Source organism: Nipponia nippon, unplaced genomic scaffold, assembly GCF_047370975.1.
Source record: "Nipponia nippon isolate SJK-2023a ecotype South Korea unplaced genomic scaffold, ASM4737097v1 scaffold_30, whole genome shotgun sequence".
NCBI classification, from domain to species: Eukaryota; Metazoa; Chordata; class Aves; order Pelecaniformes; family Threskiornithidae; genus Nipponia; species Nipponia nippon.
Genome location: NW_028262348.1, coordinates 3,883,791 through 3,908,409, shown reverse-complemented (window position 1 = coordinate 3,908,409; position 24,619 = coordinate 3,883,791). Strand labels below are relative to the sequence as shown.

The window sequence follows — 24,619 nt, the reverse complement described above, 5'->3', positions numbered from 1 at the left end:
GCCGTAGAAGTGATGCTAATGGTAACATCGCAAAGAAATAGAGCTTGGTGTGAGGGGCTCTGCTTTCTGCTTAATTGGGAGGGTTACTGTTCATTGCGTATTTTATTAGTGGTAGCTGATCTCATAAGCAAGTAAATTAAACAGGTTAAGACAAGGAGGCAGAACATCTTCCCAGTCCGGTAAAGCTGCAGTTAGAGAATACCTCTCTTTTAAAAAGACATCAGGAAACTATTTTTATTTTCTATTTGTTCAGCTATTCAGTAGCCATTTGAGTTTCAGAGAGATTGGAATGGCAAGCACTTCTTTTTATATATATTTCTGCTCTTTCTGCACACTCCTTCCCCCCAGATGGGTGGGGGCATAGGAACAAAAAGGTATTTAATGAATTACGATGGAGAGCTAAGTAGTGAGAGACTTTGAGGAAAAGGTTAGGATTCCTCACTGGATTGAATGGGGAAGTGGAAGCCACAGATAAAACCAGGGAAAAATAATCTTAGATTGTGGAAGGTGAGATCTGTTCTGTTGTCTGAACTTGTGTAAATGTTGGGTGGCCGATTTGAATGGAAGGGCTTGGACTTTTTTCCATTTCATATGCAATTCAAGTAAGTTTGAAATGGGGAAGAACACTTTACATACCATTGTAAGTAGATGAACATCATTGAACCAGTAGATGTGGATAAAAGTGCCCCAGGACCTCAGAAACGCAGGCCAGTTTTGAGGCTTTCTCCCCTCTTTGAGCTGACAAAGGAAATCCTCAGAAGTTGAGGAGGAGCGACTGGGTTGGGGAGGATCTGGAGGAGGAGCTGGGGAGCATGGCAGTGGTAGAGTGGGTTGGACAGCACAAGAATTCTCCTTACGAAACCGCTGCCTCCGCCCTCGGGTGGATCTTTGGTGTCTGGGTGCCCGGGGTGGCACTAAATGGGGGTGCGTTGGTCCCCACCTCATGGGAACGGCCTAACGCGTAGGTAGTTCATTGCTTGGCAGGTCAGCAGGTCTGAGTAGGCAGAAATGCCCATTCATCCCCAGTTGCTGTGTGCCTTTTGACTTAATTAAATCCACTTTTAGAAAAGCTAAACTGTTTGGGAAAAAGATTAAACAAGATTGAAAACAAGAGAAATCCTGGATTCTCTTAATTCTAAAAGATGTAAATTGACTGTGAACATTGGGTGTGCTTTATATTGTATTATACTTTTCCCTAAGCTAAATTATTCATTCCTTCTTTCTTTGTGTACATCTACAGATAAAGTCGATTAACGCATCATAAACGTAACTACTGTTTCAATAAGGCAAAGGCAAATTTTGGTACTGTTTTTATTCCTAGAGTCCTTGGGAAGCAAAACTTTAGGAGTATGTGTAGGTAATAATTTTTAAGGGCAATCCACAACCCTGATTTTTCAGAAATTAAGTACTTGCAATTGCCGTGGCTCAGATGCAATAAATGTACTCGGTTAGTCAAAAAGTAGCTGGAATCAAAGGAAAAGGAGTCGTCAGTCACGTGGGCATTGCTGGGATGGTTAGCCACTGCCTGCTGTCTAAGGTGAGGGTTCAGAAACAACTAAGATGTTTTCAGCCATGGCGACAAGCTAAATTACAGAAGTACTGTTATATTTGTTGCCGGGGAGGTCCCGCTGTGCAGGGAACAGTCCAATAAAACTAAAGAGTAAAATTAAATAGGTGATTTGTAATCTTCTAGGTAGGTCTTACGTAGAGAAACATTCTAAATTAAAATACAAATTTGTGTGTCTCTTTTCTGTTTGTGATTTATACAACAGTTGCTTATTCTTAAATATGCTTTCTTAGATGAGTTCTTCTCCTGCTCACAAGCCCTTTCATTTTGTTTCTGCAATGAAGATGTAACAATTTATGACATCACATTAATATCCATGGCAACAGACTGTAAAGTGAACAACATATTACATTTGCATTGCAGAATCAGCGGTGAGGGAGATGGCTCCTGTTGAAACACGGATATCTGAGATAACTCCAGCAGTGAATACAGGAGATGCCTGTGGAGGGGAATTTTTTTGCAGATGTGTTTTCTCAAATTTTATAAAGCTGGTCTTTAAAAGGAGTTCCAAGTACAAACGAGTCAGAAGTTGCATGACTTTTTTGGTAGAATAGAAAGTCGCCTTTCCTTCCTGGGCCATTGCTCTCAGCGCCTGCTTATCGTCAGGGGAGTCGTTCTCAGTTGTGTCTGCTGTTTGCAGTAACTCTCTTTATAGAAGACATCTTTATAGAACAGGACTGGCTTTAAATTAATAATTGCTATATATATTCAGCCTTAATGATTATGAGAAAAGGTGCATATTTGATGGTCTCAGGAAGTCTCTAAAAATCTTGATGCTTAGTTTGTTATTATGCACAATACCAAGGATTCACGTATTTCCAGAATGGCTCTCCCGTCTTCAGTAATTTGTTTTTTTCCATCCCTAATACTGTATGCCATGTTGTGTCATCTTCATTATTTTTTTTCTGCAATAGCTTCTGTTTTATAAATAAGAATAAATAAATATATTCTTATAAATAAGAATATGCTGATTAAGAAATTGTTCTTCTGTCCCCATCTGAAAGAGCATCTGTAGTATTCCCTGCTTGAAAAGGCAGCTTGGAATAGATGGGGATCGGCAGGGAGAGGGTTGATTTCCAGTAGTGAGTTTGGAGTACTTGTGGTTTGGGGCAGCCCTGTGGTTGTCCCTCTTGCTTCGGCTGGCCAGCCTTACGAACAGCCGGCTGTCGCGCTTGTCTGATTGCCATTTTGATGTTTCTGTGAAGGGGGAGGAAGAATCCGAGCACATCTCCATTGATTGATTTTATAGTTGAAGTTTCCTGTGTTGAAAGGTGCTGCCAACATAGCAATTGTAATAATAGGTAGCGTTAGTGAAGCTCAGCATTATAAAAACGCTACCTGAGCGTAGCACAGTCCCTAACCATTGCGGCAGCCTGGATAAGTACGAACTTAAAAACTCAGAAATTCTGAAACTTCCCAGGAAAGACCAAATGTGTGCAACAATATCAGTTAAAAATCAGAGATGCCTGAAAACCATGTAAGTATCTGTTCAACCAACGGAAGTAATGGACACACGGACTTTCAAAGATCTCGTTTAGCCTTTCTCAAGGGATCGTTATACAGATTTGATACGGGGCACTTTGACTAGATTATTTTTCAAGGAAGTTACTCTGCTTTTAAAGCTGTTTCATATGGAGGGTTTTATTTTAAAAGTAGCAACTAAACTGTTCCTGCTCAAAGTCTGCCCTCTTCCAATATGTTTACTATTGAATGTGGTCTTTTTTTTTCAGAAGTTTTATTTTTAGCATGTATGATCTCGTATCCTTTTCTTAATCTGAAAAACAGATCCGACGTGAAGAGTCCAGGAACTGATTACATGCAGCTCCCTCTGCTGTCTCTTTGTCAGAACATGACAAAAACATATTTAAAAACCTCCTTGACATTCTGCTGCCTAAATACTGGACCGCTTTGTTGGTAGGACTCAATACACGGTGGTGTTGCACAAAAGCTGTTATTTCACTTTTACTTCAGTTTGAACAGTGGCAAACTACAGTAAACATTTGCTCACAGAAGAGCACAAAATATTTTGGCATGCTGCTTGGGGAGCGCTAAAATCCAGTAAAGAACAAACAAAATGACAAAAATATGTTTGTCTTGTCTCTGAAGTCTTTTCTAGCTTTTTGTTCTGTGCCTGTGGTTTTGAAAGTCTGCTGTTCTCTCAAAAAAGACGCGTATACGAGGGCAACGCTTTGCACTGTCACATTGTTCAAAAAAGACTTCATTTCAACCACTTCTGCTGTTCTTAATACCTAAACTTAAGATGCATTTTCACTTTTTTTCAAAAAATAGTAGCAAACCTGAGAGTCTGGAAACTTACCTTTTCTTTTGAAAATACAGTGCTTCATTTACAAGCGTCAAGTCTGACCATGAACGTTTTTGCAATGACGTTAGGTTATTGCTGAAGCCTGACCCTCTGCTTCTAAAGTATGTATAAACATCAGAAGCTGAAATCTATTGCTTAACTTTGCTGCTCAAAAAATCTGCCAGCAATATTAAATTTGTGGTTGCCTATTGCTATTACTTTCTATTTGTATATTTGGTGATTGATGGGTGGGGTTTGGGTTTCTTGAAATTGCTTCAGCTTCTGCTTCGGCAAGTTTTTAAGTAAACAAATTGCAAAGCCAATTTTGTAGTTCACTCCTGTGTAAAGTATTATAATGAATTCCAGTAGGGAGGTACGAAAACAAGTAGTAAAATAAGCTTTAAAACATTATTTTCAAGTGATGTATAAACTAGAAGCAAATGTGTTTGCTCAACTCTTTTTTTCGAGTTCTCAAAAAGTAACGTGAAGAGGACTTATCTAATATGTTCCACATATAATGGAATTAGTGTTGTAGTTCACACTTACAACCTTCAGGCGTTATGTGTCTGTGGGACATGATGGATGTTTAAAATGGGAGGCTGCTATAAAAATATTTTCCAATATTCCTTAGTCAAGTCAAAGTCTTGTTTTCTCACAATATACTGTTACAAGTAAGTTAAGGAAAAGAAGACTTTCTAATGAAAACTGTTGTTTCTAATAGCCATTAGGTTGAAAAAAATAAAAGAAGAAAATAGTCGTCTGGAGGCTATAAGTAACAATGTGGTACCAAGAGGAAGTGTGAACTGAGAAAAAATGAGTACGATTCTTAATTTTTATGCAGAAAAGTAAACTCAAATTTTAGCTAATGGAAAATCAAATATTTACTCGGTTAAATAAGCATACAACTGAGACAGAAATATGATAGTTTTTTGTTCCACAACGTACAGCCTAGCTGGGTGGAGGGCAGATAGCCATGATCACGGAGAGACTGGGCAACATCGCACCCTTGGATTCTCATTTATATGTGTCTTTGGATGGGCTGGAGATCTTGCCTTTCTTACATTTATAATCTTAACATACCGATTAAAAACTGCGGCAGCCTGCAAGCATACTGTAAAGCAGCAAATAATAATGAAAAAAAGCTGGCTTTCGTAAAGGTGATTATATTTTTTCCTGTCTGTAAATGTGCTCGTTGTGTAACGCGAATGCATTAGCCTTCCCGAAATGTAAGAAATGAAAGGCAGCAAGAAGCGGTTCCATTGTTATCACTCCAGGCATGTCTAATGAATCGTGTTTCCATGTTCTCTTGGTCACGCTGCAGAGTGCCCTCAGCCAGGGCTAAGCCTCCCGTAAAATGCTCTTTAGGGCGACGGTAGCGAGCGCAGAAAGGCCGGCTGCGGGGGGGCGGGGAGGGAGCGCTGCCGAGCGCCCCGCTTTCCCCTGCAGCTGCAGGGATTACTCACCAGCGCTGGCGCGGGAGCCACGGCCAACTGTTCCAGTGGCGAGTGGAAGGCTTTTCGGGGACTTGGCTCCTCAGAAGTGCAGTTTAAAATGGACTCGTCTGTCTTGAGTTCTGCAATTGTTTTTAAGGCAAACCTGTGCTCAAGAAGAGGGAAGAAAGCATCCCGGTACCGTTTTCCAAAATGATCTGTCTGTATTTCAAGAATGACGTCCTGCATACTTTATAAATGAGAAAAGACTTTTGGTTCCTTTCTCTTTCCAAGTATGGATTAATACAAACTGTATTTTTCCTAAGAACAAGCCTTGTGTTACTCTGGCGATGGCTGAACTCGCTCTAATTTCTCTTTAGAGACTCGCTGCTCTCGTACATTCTGTTACCTCCAACAGAGCGCCTCGACGGTAGGGGATGGGGAAGTACGTTCAGCGTGTTACCAAGGAGAAACAACATTTATGCTTAGAGAAGAAAAATAAAAGTCCACGTTCTCATTGCATTGTCGGTGCAGAGAGGAAGACCTTACTGATGCAGATATAATTAGTGGTTTTATTTTCTGTGAACCTAGAAAGATGAAAAGGCAGAAGTGGGGGGTTTGCAGCTGGTGTGTGGAAGGGGGGTTGCTCTGGCTGTAAGTCCGAGGTGGTCAGTGAAAAAGGGAGGAAATGAAGAAAGCTTGGAGATTTGGAAGGGGAAAGAAAAGAGCAAACCAAGTTTGGAGAGTAGAGATTGTTTCCTGGGATTAGGAAAGCATAGTAATACTTTTTAAAAAGAATCATTTTCCTTCAAGTGTTTTGGATTACTTTTTATGTTCTTTTGAGAAACGATATTTTAGTGCCCTTATACCAAAGAGCTGAAGAGGGAAATGAGATGTAACGGAAAGTGAAAAGTTCAGAAATGTGGGAGGAAATGCTAGAAACTCCCAGGAGTAAACTTCAGAAAGTACTTCTTTCTTCGTGGCATCCTTAGCCCTGAACGCTTCAGAGGAACGCGGTGAGAATCTCTCCAAACTTTTGGTCCATTTTCACTATGGTCAGGTTAATGCTTTTCATCTGTAGGAAATACCTCTGCAAGAAAATACAAAGTAGCTTGAAAATAAAACTGGGTAACACAAATACAGAATCAGTGTAAATCAGGGATTTGGGGAGAATTTTCTGGTGCGTGAGAGCAGGTTTCACACGGCAAACAACTTCCCGCTTTACTTTAGGAAGCAGTGTAAACCGCATAAAAATTGTGCTATGTTTATGTTCATTTTACTCTTTCTTGGGACAGAGCTGGTGATTGTAAAATGCATTCAAAGCAAAACCACACAGCAAACTTCGCTATTTTATTTGGAGTCTCTTACATCTCTGAAGCGAGCTGCTCAGCGCTCTGGCAGAGATGATTTTGCATTCCTACATAGAAAGCAGACTTGAGCTATAATTACACAGAAATGTTTATACTGATTTCATAGGTAATAATTTTGGTTTTGGAGAAGTTAGATGTTACCCCTGGATTTGTGGAATGTTTTGAAGTGAACTTCTGAAGACCCAGCAGTGATTACATATTTCGTGTGACCCATTTGTTCCCGGTGCCCTTCGCAACGTTGCGCCGTTAACCGTGATGCTGAGAAAATGTCGCTGTGAAGATCTGCATTGTGGTGCTTGCAATGGAAAGGCAAAAGAGATTGTGCAGGGGTGGAGGAATGTGAGACTATGGGACAGGAAGAGGGAGGGAATGTAGCATTTAACGTATATTTTATAAAAACAATTTTGTACCTATGGGGAGTGAGGAAGCAATAAAAGTAATGCTTTAAGTAGTGCTAACATAATCTAAGTGCAGATAGTTACCTACCATCTGTTTTTCAATAAATAGCTATTATGCTAATTTCTGTTTCAATGCGCAACAATTAAAGCGTCCTGGTATTCCTGTGATATTCAACAGCTGTTGCCTTTGAAGGTTTTATTTATCTTTCTGAAGTGCAACAACTTCAGTTTCATAGTCAACTCTGCTTGAAAGCGTTAGTTTTTACGTAGAAGATTGTGGTGCATCAAAATGCAAACTTGGGTCGTGCCTGAACAGCAATCTTCAGCGATCGTCTTCATTAATACTCTGACTTCCCTGGAAGCGTGGTGCAGAAATCACGCTGTTAAGGATCCCTCGGTAGGCCATCGATCGTAAACGCTTCTGTGCGCGTACAGCGCGTCGTCTCGGCGCTTCACATAAGCTCTGTTTGCAAATAGACTAACACAAAGGGATCATTCTGGTGAGCGTTTCTTCTGTGTTGGCTCTTTGTTGGCTGATGAGTTGACTTGGGAGACAGAGCGCCAAGATGAATTCTCAGCCCTGTAAGAGTAAGCAGTACAATTTCCCTACAATCATAACCAGTGCAAGGAAATTAGATCTCTAAGTGGGTTGAATCTGATTTAGTAATAAGTCAATTTAATCACTAATGACTTCAAACGCAGATTTTACAAGGTGATCAATGGCAGTATAACAATGATCGATGAATAGCATTGCGTTTAATTGGATTTTTATGGGTATAATATAGTTTTTCAGAGTTAATGTACCATTGCATTGCTTTGTTACTCTTTTAACTCAAATTTTTAGAAGAAATGATGCTTCAAAATGCTAGTTGGTCTTTGAAATAATGTTGTCAGGGCACGTTAATAAAAATTAAAATGAAAAAGTAAATGCTTGCTTTTAGTAATTGAGTTTCTGATTTTGTTGGAGTTATTTGGCCATGTGTTTTTAAAAACTGTTTCTACACGGAGAAAAACCCACATTCTTCATGTTTCATGGTAACGAGAAGACAAAATATCAAAGAGTAAGAAGGAAGGTATACTGCTCTGAATACGAATCCCGCGTAGCTGAGTAACTCCCCTTCCTCAGCAGTTTGACATAGTAATCTTCCCTCGAAGTAATCTCCTTGTCCCACGTGTCCTGCTTTAATCTATCGGTATTTCTGCAGTGTGCCGCAAGAAATTGATTTTCGGTAATTTTAATGGCTGAATAACTGGTCCTGTCCCAGAGTGTTTTTTCATATTTGCAGTGGCCAATGTGGTAACTGAAGTCAGTGTTCTGGATAATAGGTTTCATTAGTTTTGATGCCTGAGGTAAAAAAGCAGTAGGTGGGAATAAAGACTGTTTTTGATGTCTAGACGTTCATTTCAGCTGTTGCTGCAATATGATACATTAAAAGGAAATATGTAACATAGCTCTGAGGAAATATGTATTCTTTGAATCTAATTCTACTTTTAAACTGCATAAGGCAGTGTGACCTGAATTATTAAAATGTGGGTGGCTGAATTTCTTAAAGGTATAACTATCTCTGCAATGCTGACACAGTCTCAACTTGCTTTCTCTCCTTCCTTCCTATATTTCTTTTAAGTAAAATATGTCAGTTTGGTCACTGAAGCAGAACAGAGATCTTATTATCTTTTCGCTATCTCTGCTGGGAGACCTAAAATTATTGAAGTATTTGCTTTGATATTTTGCTGTGACTTCTCTCCTTGAAATTTTTATAATGGTTCTTTTTCTTTGAGAACATGGCTGCCTTCATAAAAATTGTCGGACACTTTGAAGACCTTAATATCTCTGACTTGAGAATAAAAAAGACCCCAAGCCAACTGAGCTGCTCATTAATGCATGTTTAAATTATAAATTTCCAGTGTAAGTCTAAATTATTGTAGTTGCTTTTAATTCTTTTAACATCTGATCTGCAAGGATAAACTTACAAATCAGCACAAATGTTCTATTCATTTTTTGAACCTATGAAAACAAAATGATAACAAACATTTTAAAACTTCATATGGGAAGGCTACCTATTAATTCCCATTCTGTATGGAGATTAGCAGTGAGATTTAGCACCTCAATCATAATCCATTATGATAAGTGTCAAATACATTTTTTTTCTTTTTGGATTTTCTGCTAACATTATCTTGGCAACAAGAAAATAAAAAGTATTTTCTCTGTGGAAGGTTTGTTTGCAACTGAAAAACACTGTGTTCTATTCTTTTTCAGGTGTTAGAACCAAAACGTTTTTTACCTTATTCCTGTGCACACTTGTACGTTGGATAATGGTAACAGGCAGGTCCTCAGCTGTAACAGTAACTTTGGGTTTTACTACACAGTGCCCTGTCAGCTTACACAGACTTATTTTTTGCCATTGTATCTGTTAAAACATTGCTTTGGTGTTTTATTAGCTTTCCTTGAAAATTTTAATGACTGCTTATATTTTCACTTTCTTAAGTCTTATAGATTGAAACAATGATGCCTCTTCAGATAAATCAATTAGCCAGTTTTGTACAAGAATATTCTCTCTCAAGTCTGCCCCCCCCTTTGAAAGATACTGAAAATTGCACGCTTCTTTTTGGATCCATATGCTTCTTTAGTGCTCTCTATCTCCACTGGATTTAGAGAGCATATACTGAGAATGATACAGTAAGGGCGGTTAGACTGACTATCTCAGCTAAGCAGTTTATAGAATTACAGTTAATGGCAGAGATGATGTGACCTTCTTGATTTTTTTCCAAGGATCCACATTTTTAGAGATGGAGTATTAATAGGATTAGTTGTTTATTTTGAGAGGTCATTTCATTAAAAAAACCCCTAACAACACATGTAGTAGTTGCTTATTTTGGTGAGAAATGTAGTGGTAAAGTTACCCCTCTGTTGCCGGACGAACAGCAAGAAGGGGATGAACTGCCTGTTTTACAAGAAAGTAAATGCTACTCCCAGCTGTTATCCTTGACTACTCTTGAATGTCCACATACTTAGATAAGGTAGTTAGCATATACAGATAAATATAAATATACACACACACGGACAGAGATCTAGGTATCTATCTATATAAACCTGTCACAGTAGATGATCAGTAGATCTGACAGATCACACAGGTGAGAAGGAGCTTGGACTCCAGGAGGTCATCCAGTCTGACGTCCTAGTCAAAATGGGATTGCTGCAAACAACGGATCGGATTAGCGATGGCTTTGTCCACCCAGGTCCGGGGAAGTGGTGACCCACAGTTTTGTCCCATCTGCTTTGTTGCCTCTCATAAACTCTTGTCTCCTCTCTGACTTCCACAGAGGAAAAAGTAGGTACCTCCTCTGTCATGCTCTTTCTCTTCCTAAAATTCAATCTTTACTTGATTCTTCCCCTAGAAGTTTTCTTTTTTGAAGATGGCTTTCACAGCTGTTGTATAGTGTCAAATTTGTGGCCTCTAAAGAGAAATATTTCAACTAGAGTAACAGAAAATACCTTCAGGACAGGATATAGGTGCTTGGCATAAGCATGTTTCTGAGCCTGTGCAGCACCTGCTTTCTGTTAGCTGTGTGCCTGAAAATGCTGTCGGGCAGCACTGGAAGGCTGAGGAGGGCTTGAGCTGCAAGCACTGAGTGTTAAAAGCATTACAAATCATTGTATGGACAGACAGAGACCAACAATTATTTCCTATTCTTCAGTCTTCTATAAGGAATTGAAAATATTCTTCAAAATCTAAAATCTAGTTACAGTGTGAGAAACTTCGCAGTTTACAGGGATGGTCTAATCTCTGGTGTTTTGCCAAGTTTTGTTACCGGTCACTATTTGCATCTTGAAGTTGAAACTTGCTCCAGTTACTTAAGCTCTTTTCTTTTGGAGACTGGATCAGGAAGCCAGAGAGCAGAGAGGAAGCGAAATGCTGCCGTTGTAATTTTTTCTTCCCATTTTTATTGCAAGAGGCATATGTACATACTTTCAGTTGTGAGATGGACATTTTTAGTAGGATAAAGAAGTATTAGAAGTAATTACAGTAAGTATAGTACATTAGTATATCTGGGAATCAAAGGCATTATTTATTGTAGGAAAATGGTTATGAAGATGTCTTATTATATGCTTAGAGTTAAATTTAATAGGGAAATAATTATCTTTCCATTCCGTATATAACTTATGTGAATGCTGAGGAATAAAAAAGCCAATTTGGAAAATGAGAATATTGAGGGAGGACACCGCTTCTGACTTTCCCCTTTTCCCTGTCCCCCTCAGTTGCAGCTCCTCAGCCAGTCCGATCTCCTTGCCAGGCCTGACCCTGGGGACTTGCCTACAAGAACCTCCACCACGAGGTTAACGTCGCTTTTTTCCTGCTTTTCCTAGCCTCTGGGACACATTCCCTTGTGTAGCCGTTCCTTCCCCTGAGTGCAGGATAACCATGAATACAGCTGTGGTGTCGTGCAGAGAGGGAGGGTGCTGCCGATTTCCATTCCCTCGTTTTCGGTCCCTTCTGCTGGGATATGTAGGCCTTTCATGTCACGCCGCTCCTGTGGAGAGGGGTCTGCCTTTATATATATTTTTATATATATATATACACACGCACACACAATATATATGTGTATATACTATTCTTGGGAGTAGACAGCGAGTTATGATTGAGAACATCAGAGCTGGCTGTGAGAAGTGTCCTGTACAATTATGGAACAGATTCTTGTCTCTCCCATTTTGCATGAAGTTCTTACTGCGGGGACAATTCTGGCATGGGTGCTCCGACAGGATTAGGGTGAAACTCCAGAAGAGCTCGGTGCTGTGTAATAGTGAATTTCTTTTGACTTCTGCAGGTTCTGTGAATTTCATGACACTGTCTGAAAATTTGAATTTTTATTTAACTATGGAGTTTTCCTAGAGGTGAACTCAGGTGTGATCTCTCTCATACTGCAATATGTAACTGTTTATGTATTTGAGAATTGTGTAGTTTTTAAGTCTTGTGGTTTCTGAGGCTTCAGTAGTTCTGAACTATATAGAATTTATACATCAGTAGTTCTGAAAATGCATGGAGATTCTGAAGTTTCTGAAGAATACTGTTGTAAACGTGAAAGCTGAGGCCACGTGAAGTTCTAGCTAGTAAACACCTATAGCGCATTATGTACTCAGTGTCAGTAAGGTTTTGCAAGCATTAAAGGGGCCTTTAATGGTTTTACAGGGGAAGATACTTGGCTCACGCTTGTGCCCAAAAGCACAAGTCTGCCTTTTTGTTCTTCCGAGGAAGTAACGGTGCTATTCGATAAGGTGATTTAGGTACTAAAGCCCCGACTGTTTCATTCTGTAAAAGGAGAGAGACTCTGTTACCGGTATTAGCATATCACAACATTACACGTTCAAAAACGTGCCTCGTCTTGTTTGAGGTTATATGACTTACGGTTACTGGGAGAAGCAGCAGAATAATGAACAATGCTGGGTTTTGAGGCTTTGAAGCTGTAAATGAAGACTGCTGGCAATATTAGGATTTTTCATACAGCAGAAACTCCTTAGAAGCTTTACTTTAAACATGATTGTAGAGTAAACTACAATAAAAATAGTAAACTTAGATAATAATCTCTGCATGACAGACGTGCTGTTGGAAGGTTTCATCCTTTAAATTGGCCAAGGAGGGGTGTTAAGTATTCAGTTCTTAGCATGCTGTAGAATTTTATGTTTGCATTTCTAAAGAACTGCAGAGTATTCCTGCAAAATTGAAATGACAGACAATTAACAAATTCTTACTCCTTGACAAAGTTATTTAATCATCTGTTTTTACTCTGCAGCTGAGATTGCATCTTCTGGCTGAGTAAGATTTAGAATCTACCAAAAATAGTTTTCCTCTTGGTAGTTTTAGCATCCAAAAGCAATGGAGAAAGGACAGCAGATATTCTTGAGGTTTGTACATCCTTCAGGTACTCATTCAGGTGCCTAGTTCATGCTGCACTCCGCTGTGAGAGATTAATAGATTTTTATTTTTTTTTTTAAAGTCTCTCAAATCTCTGCAGTTTGGTACTGAGTTTACGGTTTTTATTTTGGAATAAAAACTGCTGTGTATTTCATATATTTGCTGTGCATTGCTGGAACTGCAATAGTTTAAGTCAGTACAATGGAGGAATTTCACTTGAGTGACAGTGAGAGGTTCGGGATATTTGTTTAATGTTGTTTAAGTTTATGTAAATTGATTTTACACCTTTAATGATTCACTTTGTTTCTTGATTGTCTGCATCTGCGGTCAAGTTCTAAAGGATCTCTGCAGTCATGGCAAGGAATGATCATGAATTCCTCACCCCTCTGCTTTAATATTGAGTGCTACAAACAAATGTGTTTTGCTTTTAAGCTTTTGTGTTTTGGTTGTTTTTTTAATTCAAAGTTGGTGTCTTCAGCAAGTAAAGATTAAAGCTGCCTTGGCAATATAGGTAATAGTTAAAACAGTGTCATGAAACATGCTGAAAACTAAAGCTGTTGGAGTTATGTTTTGTATAAATGTTTGTATTTCCCTATTCTGAGCATGTTGATATTTTATGTTTTTGTAGTGGTGGAAGAAGGATTGTGGGAGAATGGACTTTCCTATGAGTGTAGGACCCTGCTCTTCAAAGCAATTCATAATCTTCTGGAAAGGTAAGAAAAACTATTGCACTCAAATATTTCATTTTGATATTTAAAATAATGCAGGATACCCACAGACCATTTATATTATTGCTGATCTTAAACCACATTTTTTAGAGGTAGAACTTTAGTGCAAGAGATGCAGGGTAGAGATGGATCTCCTTAGTCGTTGACTCTGGTAATGTATCATAAAACGCTCTGTAGACTAATTAAACGCTCATACAAAGAAGAATGTTGATACATATTGCATTCTTGTTGGGGAGCTGTTCCAAAAGCAAGCGAAAAAAAGTTTTCACCTTCTTGAGGTGCTTACAGAGAATAATTGTATCTGACCTCCAACCCCTTTGATGAGGTTAAATAGTACGTATCTTAACAGAGAACGTAAAAAGATCTTAGATCAGTTCTTCCAATCATCCTAGTTACGTGCATGTTACAACTTGACTAAATTTGTGCACAATATTCAGGGTGAAGTTTAGCAGTTCCTGGCTCTGACAGGCCTAATGTATCCTAGAATTGCTTTCTTTTGTCTTGATTATATATATATAAGACTTGACTACAAAGTTATTCTGTGATTAGTTAATACCTTTATGGCTTTTTCTTCTTAATCCGGCTATCAACTCTTAAGCTTACTGAAGATTATCTTGTTACTAGGCCTTCAGTGTATGACATCGTATCTTGGACTGTTCCATTTTATTCCTTCTCTATTACTGCAGTTCTTCAGGTCATCATCACCTTCCTGTATTCTGTTTCAGTTCTTCTTTTTACAAAGTTGGAGATCTTCTCAGAACTAAGTGTCATTAGGCTACTCCCACTTTTTCTGAATTTATGATAATAGCAAGAAAATACGATGCACCTCTCCTGTACCTTTGTGTTACAGTGATTTTGCAGAATGTAGCATTGAATATTTTTTCTTTCAGAAAATAAGCTAATTGAAAATACATTAATCTTGTCTCATTTAGTATCCTATTTGCTTTGATGTAGATTTACTAGTAATCATGTTTGCATTATGTTCCTGAGCTTCTGTTTCCATGGGTGTAGTAACCGTACCCTTGACTGTTAGTTACCTGTCCAGATCTGCTAGCAAGTGAAGTCTGAATGGTTGACTCTGTGCACGTACAGGCGCACAAGGATGAGTTGTTGTATTTCCTATTTTCGATCTCATTAGTCTTTTTAGGGGATTTTTACATAAGTAATAGACTACTTAGAGTGAATAAAAGCGTAAAAAAAGAAATTCCCAGTCTAGAATGTTCGCTAGTTCTCTTGTAGCTTTGCAGTATAAAAGGGAAAAATAATTTTATGAGTGTTTATTAGTCTGTGGTACTTTTAAGTATGACTCCTAGTGGATATTTTTATTCATTGGATCTTTAAACTTGCGAAGTAAATTTTTAATAATTTTTTTTTAAATAACTTAATTGAAATCAGTTGGCAGAGTTAGCAGAATTATTCTGTCCAGCTGTGACTGAAAAGTCTTCAGAGCTCTTTTTCTTTCAGCAATAGTCTTTGAAGTACAGTTGGTCAACACACATCAAATATTTGCCGAAAGCCTCATTTCGTGTCACCGTAAGCTGCTCTGACACGTGCCACAGTCTCGGCCACTCGCCCTTGGGGATGAGAGTCCCATCGCTCTCTTGCCGCGGGCCGACAGCAGCTCCGAGGTGGCCGAGGCGGTGGGGCTGGCCACCTTGCTCTGGAGCTGGGCAACTGTCCTAACCTGCTCTTCGGCTGGAGCTGCCATGGAGGCACGCCGTCAGGAACACCCTCGTTTTAGAAGTTTTTTTAATAAAATAGTTGTCAAGGTGACTTAGGATGATGGTTTACCACGCATCTATCCAATTAGCTACCTCATTTTTACAGTTTCATAGCTGTGTTTATTTTAAGTTATACACTTTGGGGTTTTTTTTTTTGTTTGCCGTACCAAATCTTAAGTTAACATCGCAATTTTTTTATTTAAAGTAATAGCAATAAGTGTGTAGACTTTATTAAAAAGAGGAATAACACTTTAACTTTTAAAGGTCCATTTTATCCTCTGTTTAAGAAAAGCTCGATTAATAAAAAAAGTCTTGAGTTTCTTTTTGATCTTATCAAAAAGCGATAGGGCTGTTGCCTGTGCTTGAAGTTTTGTGGGTTTATTTTGGTTTATTTTCTAGAGAGTGAAGGACAGATTTCCTTCTCTCGGAAACCTCTCGTGTCCCACCAAGATGTAATATTCTTAGCAGGGCCGTTTGGTCTTTCTGACTAGCTACGGCCGTGGGGATTTCGGCTCGTACAAGGAGCGCCGGCCTCTGCCGGAGGAGGCCACCAGCTGCCACGTGCCGCGCAGAACCGGTTCCAGCCGGCTCTGTCACACAGCAGATCTCCCGCCGGCCGGCGGAGCCCGCAGCGCCACGGCTCAGCCACCTTCGAGGCAGAAAGCGGCCGCTGCTGGAGAAGGGGTGTGAAAAACTGGTGTGGCAGGAAAACCTGGCGGCGGGAAGCAAATGGCGGCAGGAAGAACCCTGGTGTAGGTGACCCCCGCCGCCTCACCGAGGAGCTGGGAGGGACGGAGTGAAACCTGCACTGAAAATACGGGATGCTGTGACTAGGAAGAAGGGAGGAGAGGTGTTTCTTTTAAGTTACCCTTTCTTGCCCTTCCCAGGGTTATTTATGCAACTGTTCATGTTCTTGTTTTTGGGGGTTTTTTGGGGGTTTTTTGTTTTTTTTTCCTCAGTACCCAAATTACTGATCAGAAGTTTATGTTAATAGGCAATTTAGAAAACGTTAGGTCATCTGAGGGAAGTAGTACTCAAAATATTATGGTATTATTTCATAATCATTGGTGTGCCCTTGTCAGGTCATTTTTTTTCATATAAAAATCAGAAATATGAGAGGTCAAGTGACAGTGAAATGCTCTGACAGCTGTACTGCTAAGGAAGAAAATATCACTCACCCTTAACTAGAGAAATGAGCCAAGGAGTTCAGAGTATTTTATGTCCTTATTTCATATGATTAAATAACTGCTTTTAAATGTATACTCATTTGGGATTTTATGACCAGTTTTGTTTTTTTTTTTAATACAAGTTCATTGTTACGGCTTGCTCTTAAAGACTAGTTACCATTGAGTGCTTATACAGCAAAAATAATGCCGTACTGTCATTAATTGTTCACTCGGCCGAATCTCTGAGGTCCACGCTTCTGCAGTCATGTTTCCCATTTCATACGGGATTATACCTTAAATAACCTATGATTTAGTTTAGCCTGTGAGGGTTGGCTGATTTTTAAGGCCAAGTCTACCCATGAAGACTTTTTTCTAGGAAAGTAGCATTAGTTTGAGGCAGTTAAACCTGCCATCATGAGACATGATGCCGTGGCATTAAAGTGTGTGTGATGGGGGAGAGTTTATTATATTTTTTTGCAAGTACAGATTATTTTCTTTAGGGATCTGATGTAAACTTCACAGATTTCCTTTTGTTTGTATGAAGTGCGCTGACACTGTCAGATTTTCTCTGATCGCAGATATTTCCTAGGGAAGCAGTTGCAGAAGCATACTTTTTCTTCCCACCAGCACAAGAGCAGTCTTTAGATCTCTGCTGGTTTAGCTTTCGTATTCAGTTCAAGATATTGGTATATTCAACTGAGCTGGATTCTTTTTGCTTTAATTGAGAAAGTGCTGTTAGGATTTTCTTCGGCCTAGCTTTAACTTGGGAAAACCCTGCCAAGTTTATACAGAAGAATTAGGAGCATATTAGTATCTACATTGTCTGTCGTCCATTTTCTATCTATGTCTTCTAGCTATGCTTTTGAAGTTTACATCACTCAGTTTTTCTAAACCTTGCAGAATGTAATTTCCCAGAAGGTTTCACGTGATGTTTAATTTTTTTGTTTTGTTTTGGCTAATCTCTAGCAACTGCTATAGAAATAAACTATCGGAAAACTTTGGAGGAGTATAGTTCTTCCATCTAAATAAAGAAATACTGATCAGACATGAAATACATAGGGAAAGCTCATATATTGCTTGTAATCGTAAATAAACCACCAATTTTTTGTGAATTTTTGAAACATAAATATTTACCTTACTGAAAAATACACCTTCATAGCAAATGTCTGTATGTGATCCCTTGGGCAGTATGTTCAACTGCATGTTTAATGTATGAAGCATACTTGAATTGAGTTGGTATATTGCTAGTGTGATTCGTCTGTACAGGTGGACTTAGAAAGGCATCGAGCACTCCTTAACTTGCCAACCTAAATTGGTTATTGATCACTTTGCATCCTCACTGTTTGTTTTTTGTTTGGTTTTGTTTTGGGTTTTTTTTTTTCAAATCACAGAATATACAGTTTCTAGAAAGAAATTGTGCACTTCTGAAGGGACCACAGAAAATGGGTAACTTATTGCTCTAAATTTAGTGACATGGGAGTACGTTTGTTGGAGTGAGGTTTTCTGAGAGAGGGAACAGTAATTATGGAAGTTTCAACACCTGAAATCATGCTGTGGATTATGTGAAGGAAAAACGGTTCATTGTTAATATTTAGTTAACACAATTTCCTGTCATTCATATACTATACTGTGCCATTTACGTGCCACAAATACAGGAATGCGTATTCTTTATCATGAAGTCTGAGAGAAAAGAATATAGAAAAGAATCACTGCTATGAATTGTCTTTGTTCAAGAAGAGGAGTTTGAAAAATAGGATGATAGATCATTCAGCAAAAAGAGTAGCCTGGAGCGGAAAAGGTCCTGTCAGAGATGAGGGGAAAATGCATATGTGTAGATCAGCATCAGCGACAGCATCATGAGATGGGACTGTGATTCTCTGTGAGTAGCGTGGGAAAATAGAAAGTGGCAAAGTTACATGGAACCCAAAAGCTGCAAAGTTTACTTCAATATGATGGAAATTCAGCTGCTTAATCCCTTAGATTTACTGTCTTCAAAGACTGCTTTTAATTACATCTTAAATTGTAACTAGTAATTGTTGCTGTAATTATTTTCTAGGTGCTTGATGGATAAAAACTTTGTGAGAATTGGAAAATGGTTCATAAGACCCTATGACAAGGATGAGAAGCCTGTTAATAAAAGGTAAGGTGATCTACATATCAAGTATTGTTCCTGTCGATGTTGAGTATTACATGATGGTAATTTGATGTTGCATTTTGGTGGTAGTTTTTGCACTTCTTTTACCATGTAACAAGTAAAAACACAGACGCTATTTATTCGCGTCAGTAATACACACAAAGCAATTAAGTAATTTTTCAGGTTTTGTTATGATAATTTAAGATAAGAAGGTGAGGTTGGTATTTATCCCTTAACTGCACAAATATCACATTTTTTTTATATCTTTTGAATAGCATCTGCCTGTTTCTCTCATTAATACAACAGAATTCCAGGTAGTTATAAGAAATTATTTGAATTTCTGGACACTTAACCCCAACCTGACATTTTAAGCAGTAAAATAAGTAGCATATAGCTTTCCTTACCTATTTTCTTTAAAGATGCCAGCCTTGATATACAGCTTTCACTGATTAGGCAGGCTGACAAATCAGACCTATATGTCTGATTAACGCGCTTCTCTTGCAGCAACATAACCATGGAAGAGGGCTAGCTGTCTCCACTTGCTCATTGCTATTTCCTCTCTTAGCTCTAAAGGTTACAGTGTTCTCAGATCTTCTGGTACTTGCATTTATAGTCATCTGCTAAACAAGTTCTGTCAAAAATAATCTGAGTTAAGCTGAAACACAGATTTTCTAACGGGAATCATTTTGACAGAACTGGGTTAGGAAGTGACTGAACATGCAGTTATGGTGGAAGATTTGAAGGTAATGAGCAAGCGGAGTGGCAACTTCTTCATCCAGCATAGCTACAGTCACAACAGCGTGTCTGATGGCAGCTGTAGGCACAGGTGGAAATCGTTCTGTAGATCATACATACCTTCTCCCTCTCATCTCTTTATCTCACTGCATTGTCTTACAAGAGAAATGTCTTATCTCTGTTACAGTGTAATACTACAAACGGTTGGCTTCATTCTGTAACAGACTTTGTGTTAATCGGGTACTTCCAAACAGCAGTTGTTTTTAAGATACAATGCAGTAATTAAACATGGATTTGTCTCCTTTCTAAAAACAGAAAGCATTAACTTAGCATGGGGATATCTCTTTTCTTGCTCTTTACTCTTTGTGGCGAAGCAGACTTACACTGTGTATGTGTAACCTTTGATTTCACATCAATCTAATGGCAAGAAGCCATTGAAAGGTCCAGGTTTTTTCATGTGTTTTTCTGTCCTGGCTGTACATAACCACCTTCCTCCCTCATGTTTTCTCTGCTGCTTTTCCGATCGCACCAAGATCTAGTTTAATTTTCCGGGAGATTAGTTCCCTGAAGTGACACAAGAAGTAGTGTCTTTTCCAGCTTCTGGAAAAGGGAGACAGCTCCTTTCAGCAAAAGCTATTTGTTTTATCAACTTTCCTGCAGCTTTAGTGCTCAGATGAAATGTATTTGCGACTCTCATGTCTGTTCCTGGTGTGTATCAATTTAAGAAGTGAAGCATCTGATACAGTAGACGGTGTCTGTCAAAAACAGCAGCAGCACTGGCATTGCTGCTTTAGAATTCTGGCAGATTAGTAAGAGTAAGTCCTGTGTCTTATTTACACGTGCGTAACACAGAAATGCTTGTACAGTGAGGTGATCTGTAGAGGATAATTACATTTGGAAATATATGTACAGTATGCACATAAATAACTGGTCTGGAACATGTTACAAAAAATGAATTCATGTTGAACTTAAATTGTATTTGAAGTATTCCTGTATATAAAACTGACATTTTTATAGAGCATTTTAGGGTTAAAGGGTAGGCTCTTGATTTGAAGAAGATAATGTTGTTTGTTGGTTTGTGTGGGTTGTTGGTTGGCTTGGTTTTTTTTTTAATAAAGTACTTGTCACTATAGATCCTATGCATATACGCCATTTTAAAAGCATTTATTTAGCAATAATAACTAAGGCCTAATTTGAGATAGGTTTTGTGTTGTTTCAAGTGGTTGAATTTTCTGCTATAAATATATCTTTGGAGTTAACAAATTGTGCTGAAAGATGGTAGTAAAGACTGCAAAAGTTGACGGTAGAGTCAACTGTGGACAGTAGCAGCAAATAGCAGGAGGCTTTGGGGACTAATTTGTCCAGACATTTTTTTATTTAATCTTCTAGGCTTTCTTTCTCAGTATAGCACAAAAAGCTATCTTCACAGAAATTAAGTGATTCACATTAATTCCATATAAATTTGTTGTGCAACTCTTGCTCTAAGCAGTTGCTTGCTGTAGATAAAGCAGTAAGGAGCAGTTGCAGGAAGAAGAGGCCAACTGAGAGTGTTTAGGTATTTTAGGACTGTGGGTAATGCCTTCATAACCAAAAAAAAGTGGTATTTTAGAAAATAGCAGCTAAATGCATGTTAATAGATAAAATACTAGAAATAAGTTGCAGGTATGTACGGTGATTAGGTTGAAGTCTGGGAACAGGTAATCCCTGTTGAAAATGCATGCACTATTCTCCTTGAATGGGGAGAGAGAAATCTATGTAGATGTATACCCCCCTTGAATGGAGAAAAACTGAGCAGGTGTCATTCTGGCAAAGAAGTACAAATGGTTCCAAAGCCTGCTTTTATACTTCTACTTGTGGCAAAGTTAGTCATCTCAAATTCCCAACATCCTGAGTTACTAACTTCATTTCAGGAATATACTGAGAAGTCTCGGACTGGGTATAAATAAACAGGGAAGAAGTTAAAACTCATGCGGCTGGCTTTCAAGGAGTGAATTCATTCAGGCCCTGTGATTTTTGTGAATGGCATGAAAGGAGAAGGGCGGGGAGGTCTGTGATTTCAGAATGAAGTCAGAGATGAAGTGGAGCATGGCAGTGGCCGTGACCTAGTTAGTCCCGAGCTGTGAAAAGGAGGTCTAAGAACAATAGGTGACCTTCTGAGGCAGTAGCAGAAACAGTATGCAGGATGAGCTTTTCTGGTCTTTTCAGGAGGAGTGAGGGAGGAGCAGAGGGAGTTACAGACGGACCCGTATGCGGTTTTGGTTCGCTTACAGTGCGAACCAGATGCTTTTGACAGGAAGTTTAGCACAGAACTTGTGGGTTTTCTTTCCCGAGTATCTTTAACGCTATGTGTCACTAAATAATTCTTCATGTTTAACTGTCTGTTCTACAGCAGTGCGTGTCTAAAATATGTTTTCACGCTACTTCTGGAAAATGGCAAACTTGCTTATTTATCTACACAACTTCCTAAAGGAGATCTGTATGTTTGGAGTTTACAGAATTTGTCTGATACGAAGCATTGATAGTGCCTTCCACTGTGTGGTGAAAATTCATCTTCACAGTCTATTCAGAATCAGTTTCCAAGTTTTGTATGGGGTTTTTTTGGTTTTGGAAAGCACCACCATAAAATGTTAAACATCTTACCGACAAAAAAAAATTTATGACCATCTTATGCAAGAATCTTTGCTAATTATTTCATGATTGTTACCTTGGTGTAGTACGAAAATGGGGGGACAAAATCAGTTTGTTTTGAACTGTATGAGCAACTTAACATCAGTTGTTAAGCTGTTTTTAATTCGCTTAAATGTAAAGAACATGTGAAAAAAATTGTTGCTTTTTGTAGCTTAAATAACTGATGGGACATCCTCTCTTCCAAAAGTCTGTTAGGTTTTTTGGCCGTAAGAAGAAAAAAAGTTCCATCAGTGAGTAGAGTAGAGTTTGTTTCTTTTTTTGTTACTAGGTGAGAAGACTGAAAGATAGGAATGATACCTAGGTAGCCACGTTACCCTCTGTGCGCTTGAAACAGTGCAGATGGAAGAGTGGAATTACAGTTAGGCTGCAATGAAATACAGTTCTTTAATTTCAGTTTCCAAGCAGATTTCTGTTTGTTACTGTCCCATAAGGCAGATGAATATGACAACCTCATGTGATGCTGATAAAATATAGAAATTTCTGAGTTACGAGTGCATGGGCTGTGTCTTAATAAATACAGTATCCTAAGCATTCTTCATGTGTCAACTCTCCCCCCCAGATCTAATCCATGAATTTTTACCGCTGTAACAGGGTTCGGTCAGTACATCCATATCCAGGTTTGCTCAAGAGCTGTGTTCATTTCTTTGCAAGCATCAAAATTGGGCATTAATCAGTGCCATCAAAACCTGAAGACTGCAGACGCTTTAAGCACTGCTTCCTCTTTGAGATCCTGGAAATTATCATTGCCTTCAGTTTCCTGGGAGCAGTCATAGGACTTATCCAAGGAGTATCTAGATCAGTGATACCAAAATTGACATTCAGCATTGTTGCAAGCAACGTTGCATGCTGCATTCACTTTCTGCCGTGCTAGGAACTCCTGGCAGTCGGTATCTTCATGTGAAAACGTCAGGTTTAGTGAGCCCTAGAGAAGAACTGCGGTGCTGTGCCAGGAGGAATTGGAAACGAGTGGAACTAGTGCCTAAGGCTGGAGCACCTTGTCTGAATGTGATACGGAGGTTTGGTCCTGGCACACGACATTGCACAGATAATGTCTTTTGGCAAATGGTATTAAGGTGTTTCATTAAATGATGATATAATTCAGTAAAAGCATGGTAAAACAAGTTTAAGTGATCTATTTAAATTTTTAATAAGATTTGAATTCCTCAGCTGAGAAATGGTAACTGATTGATTGTGCATGTACAGTTCGCTGCAATGCAGTGAGAATGTCCCAGTTTAAAACGGGAGGTTTTTATTTTCTTGAATTTGAGGAAAAACGAGCCATATAAATTGTTTTAATTCTGCAAGTTGGTGTACTTGTGTTTTAACCATGTTTTTAAAAATTTATTAATGTGATCATATGTTTCTTGAGAAGGCTGTATAGTGATACCATATATGTACAGTGTTGCCAACTAACACCATCATAAATGAGGAAAGACTAGGAAAAAAAATACTAAAAATCAATCTGATTTAAATAATGTGTGCTTATTCCTGACTTGTCAAATAAATGTGATAGAAATACCGAGTAATAAGAAATACTGTGTATTTTTCAATAATTCTTCCTACCCCTGTAAAAATAAGCTTTTCTATTTCAGTTTAAGAGGCTCAGTTTCCAGACAAATATTTTCATGTTTTTGAGGTTTAAAGTCTGAAATGTTATGTTCATATTTGCTGAGTTTCTTCTCAGTCTTACGGCTTCAGTAAAATCATACACCAAGCTAGTGTATTATATCTGTGGTTGGGTTTTTTGTTTGGTTTTTTTTTTTGGGGGGGGTGGGGGTGGGTGTTGGTTTGTTTGTTTTTTAATTGGTAATCTTGTGTGTGCTAAAGCTGAATTAATTCTTACCTTCTCTGAAATATTGGCTAGTGTACCCAGTGGAATATGGTCTGCATTCATATTTTAGCAGAAAGAATAGATATAAAATATGGATTACAAAATAAGTGTTTTCACATGCATTTTTCAGCAAAAGCTGTTATCATTGATATCAGTATGCTCATATTTAAATATAATTGTTTTAAGGTAATTAATATAATTATATTCAAGTATATTAATCTAATACCATTGGTAAATATAATGCATTTTTATGTTATGTAGACAGAAGACGGTAAAACATTATTAACAACTTAAGGTTACTTAAGGACACTTGAGATGGCTTGGGAAAATGCTAATCAAGCACTACCCTTTTAATTACTATTATCCATTGCGGATATATGCTATTGGTACTCTTGGGTTATTTTGTTTGTGTTATATTCCATATCTTGTATGTAAAATTCTTGATTGAAAACATTGGCACGCTGTGCAGGAAAAAAAGCATTTTGGACTCAAGTCTTAATGTTCATATGCTTTATTACCAAAGTAACTTTCTAGATAAGCTATAAATTAAGGAGTATTCTGTATTCAGTTATCTGATGTTTTTCATTTAATAATGAAAATAATAAAACTATTCTATAAGAGATGGTAAGAACTCTCACAG

At 38.4% G+C, this 24,619-nt stretch overlaps 1 protein-coding gene across 2 annotated transcripts in view; it reads left to right on the top strand.

Moving 5' to 3' along the window:
* Positions 1-24,619, top strand: part of MED13L (mediator complex subunit 13L) — a 204,298-nt gene that overhangs the window by 82,044 nt on the left and 97,635 nt on the right. For both annotated transcript variants that reach the window (XM_087768384.1, XM_087768385.1), the window contains exons 3-4: positions 13,605-13,689; positions 18,648-18,731. In XM_087768384.1, coding sequence (XP_087624510.1) covers positions 13,605-13,689; positions 18,648-18,731 — 169 coding nt within the window. The remainder of the gene's footprint in view (positions 1-13,604; positions 13,690-18,647; positions 18,732-24,619) is intronic.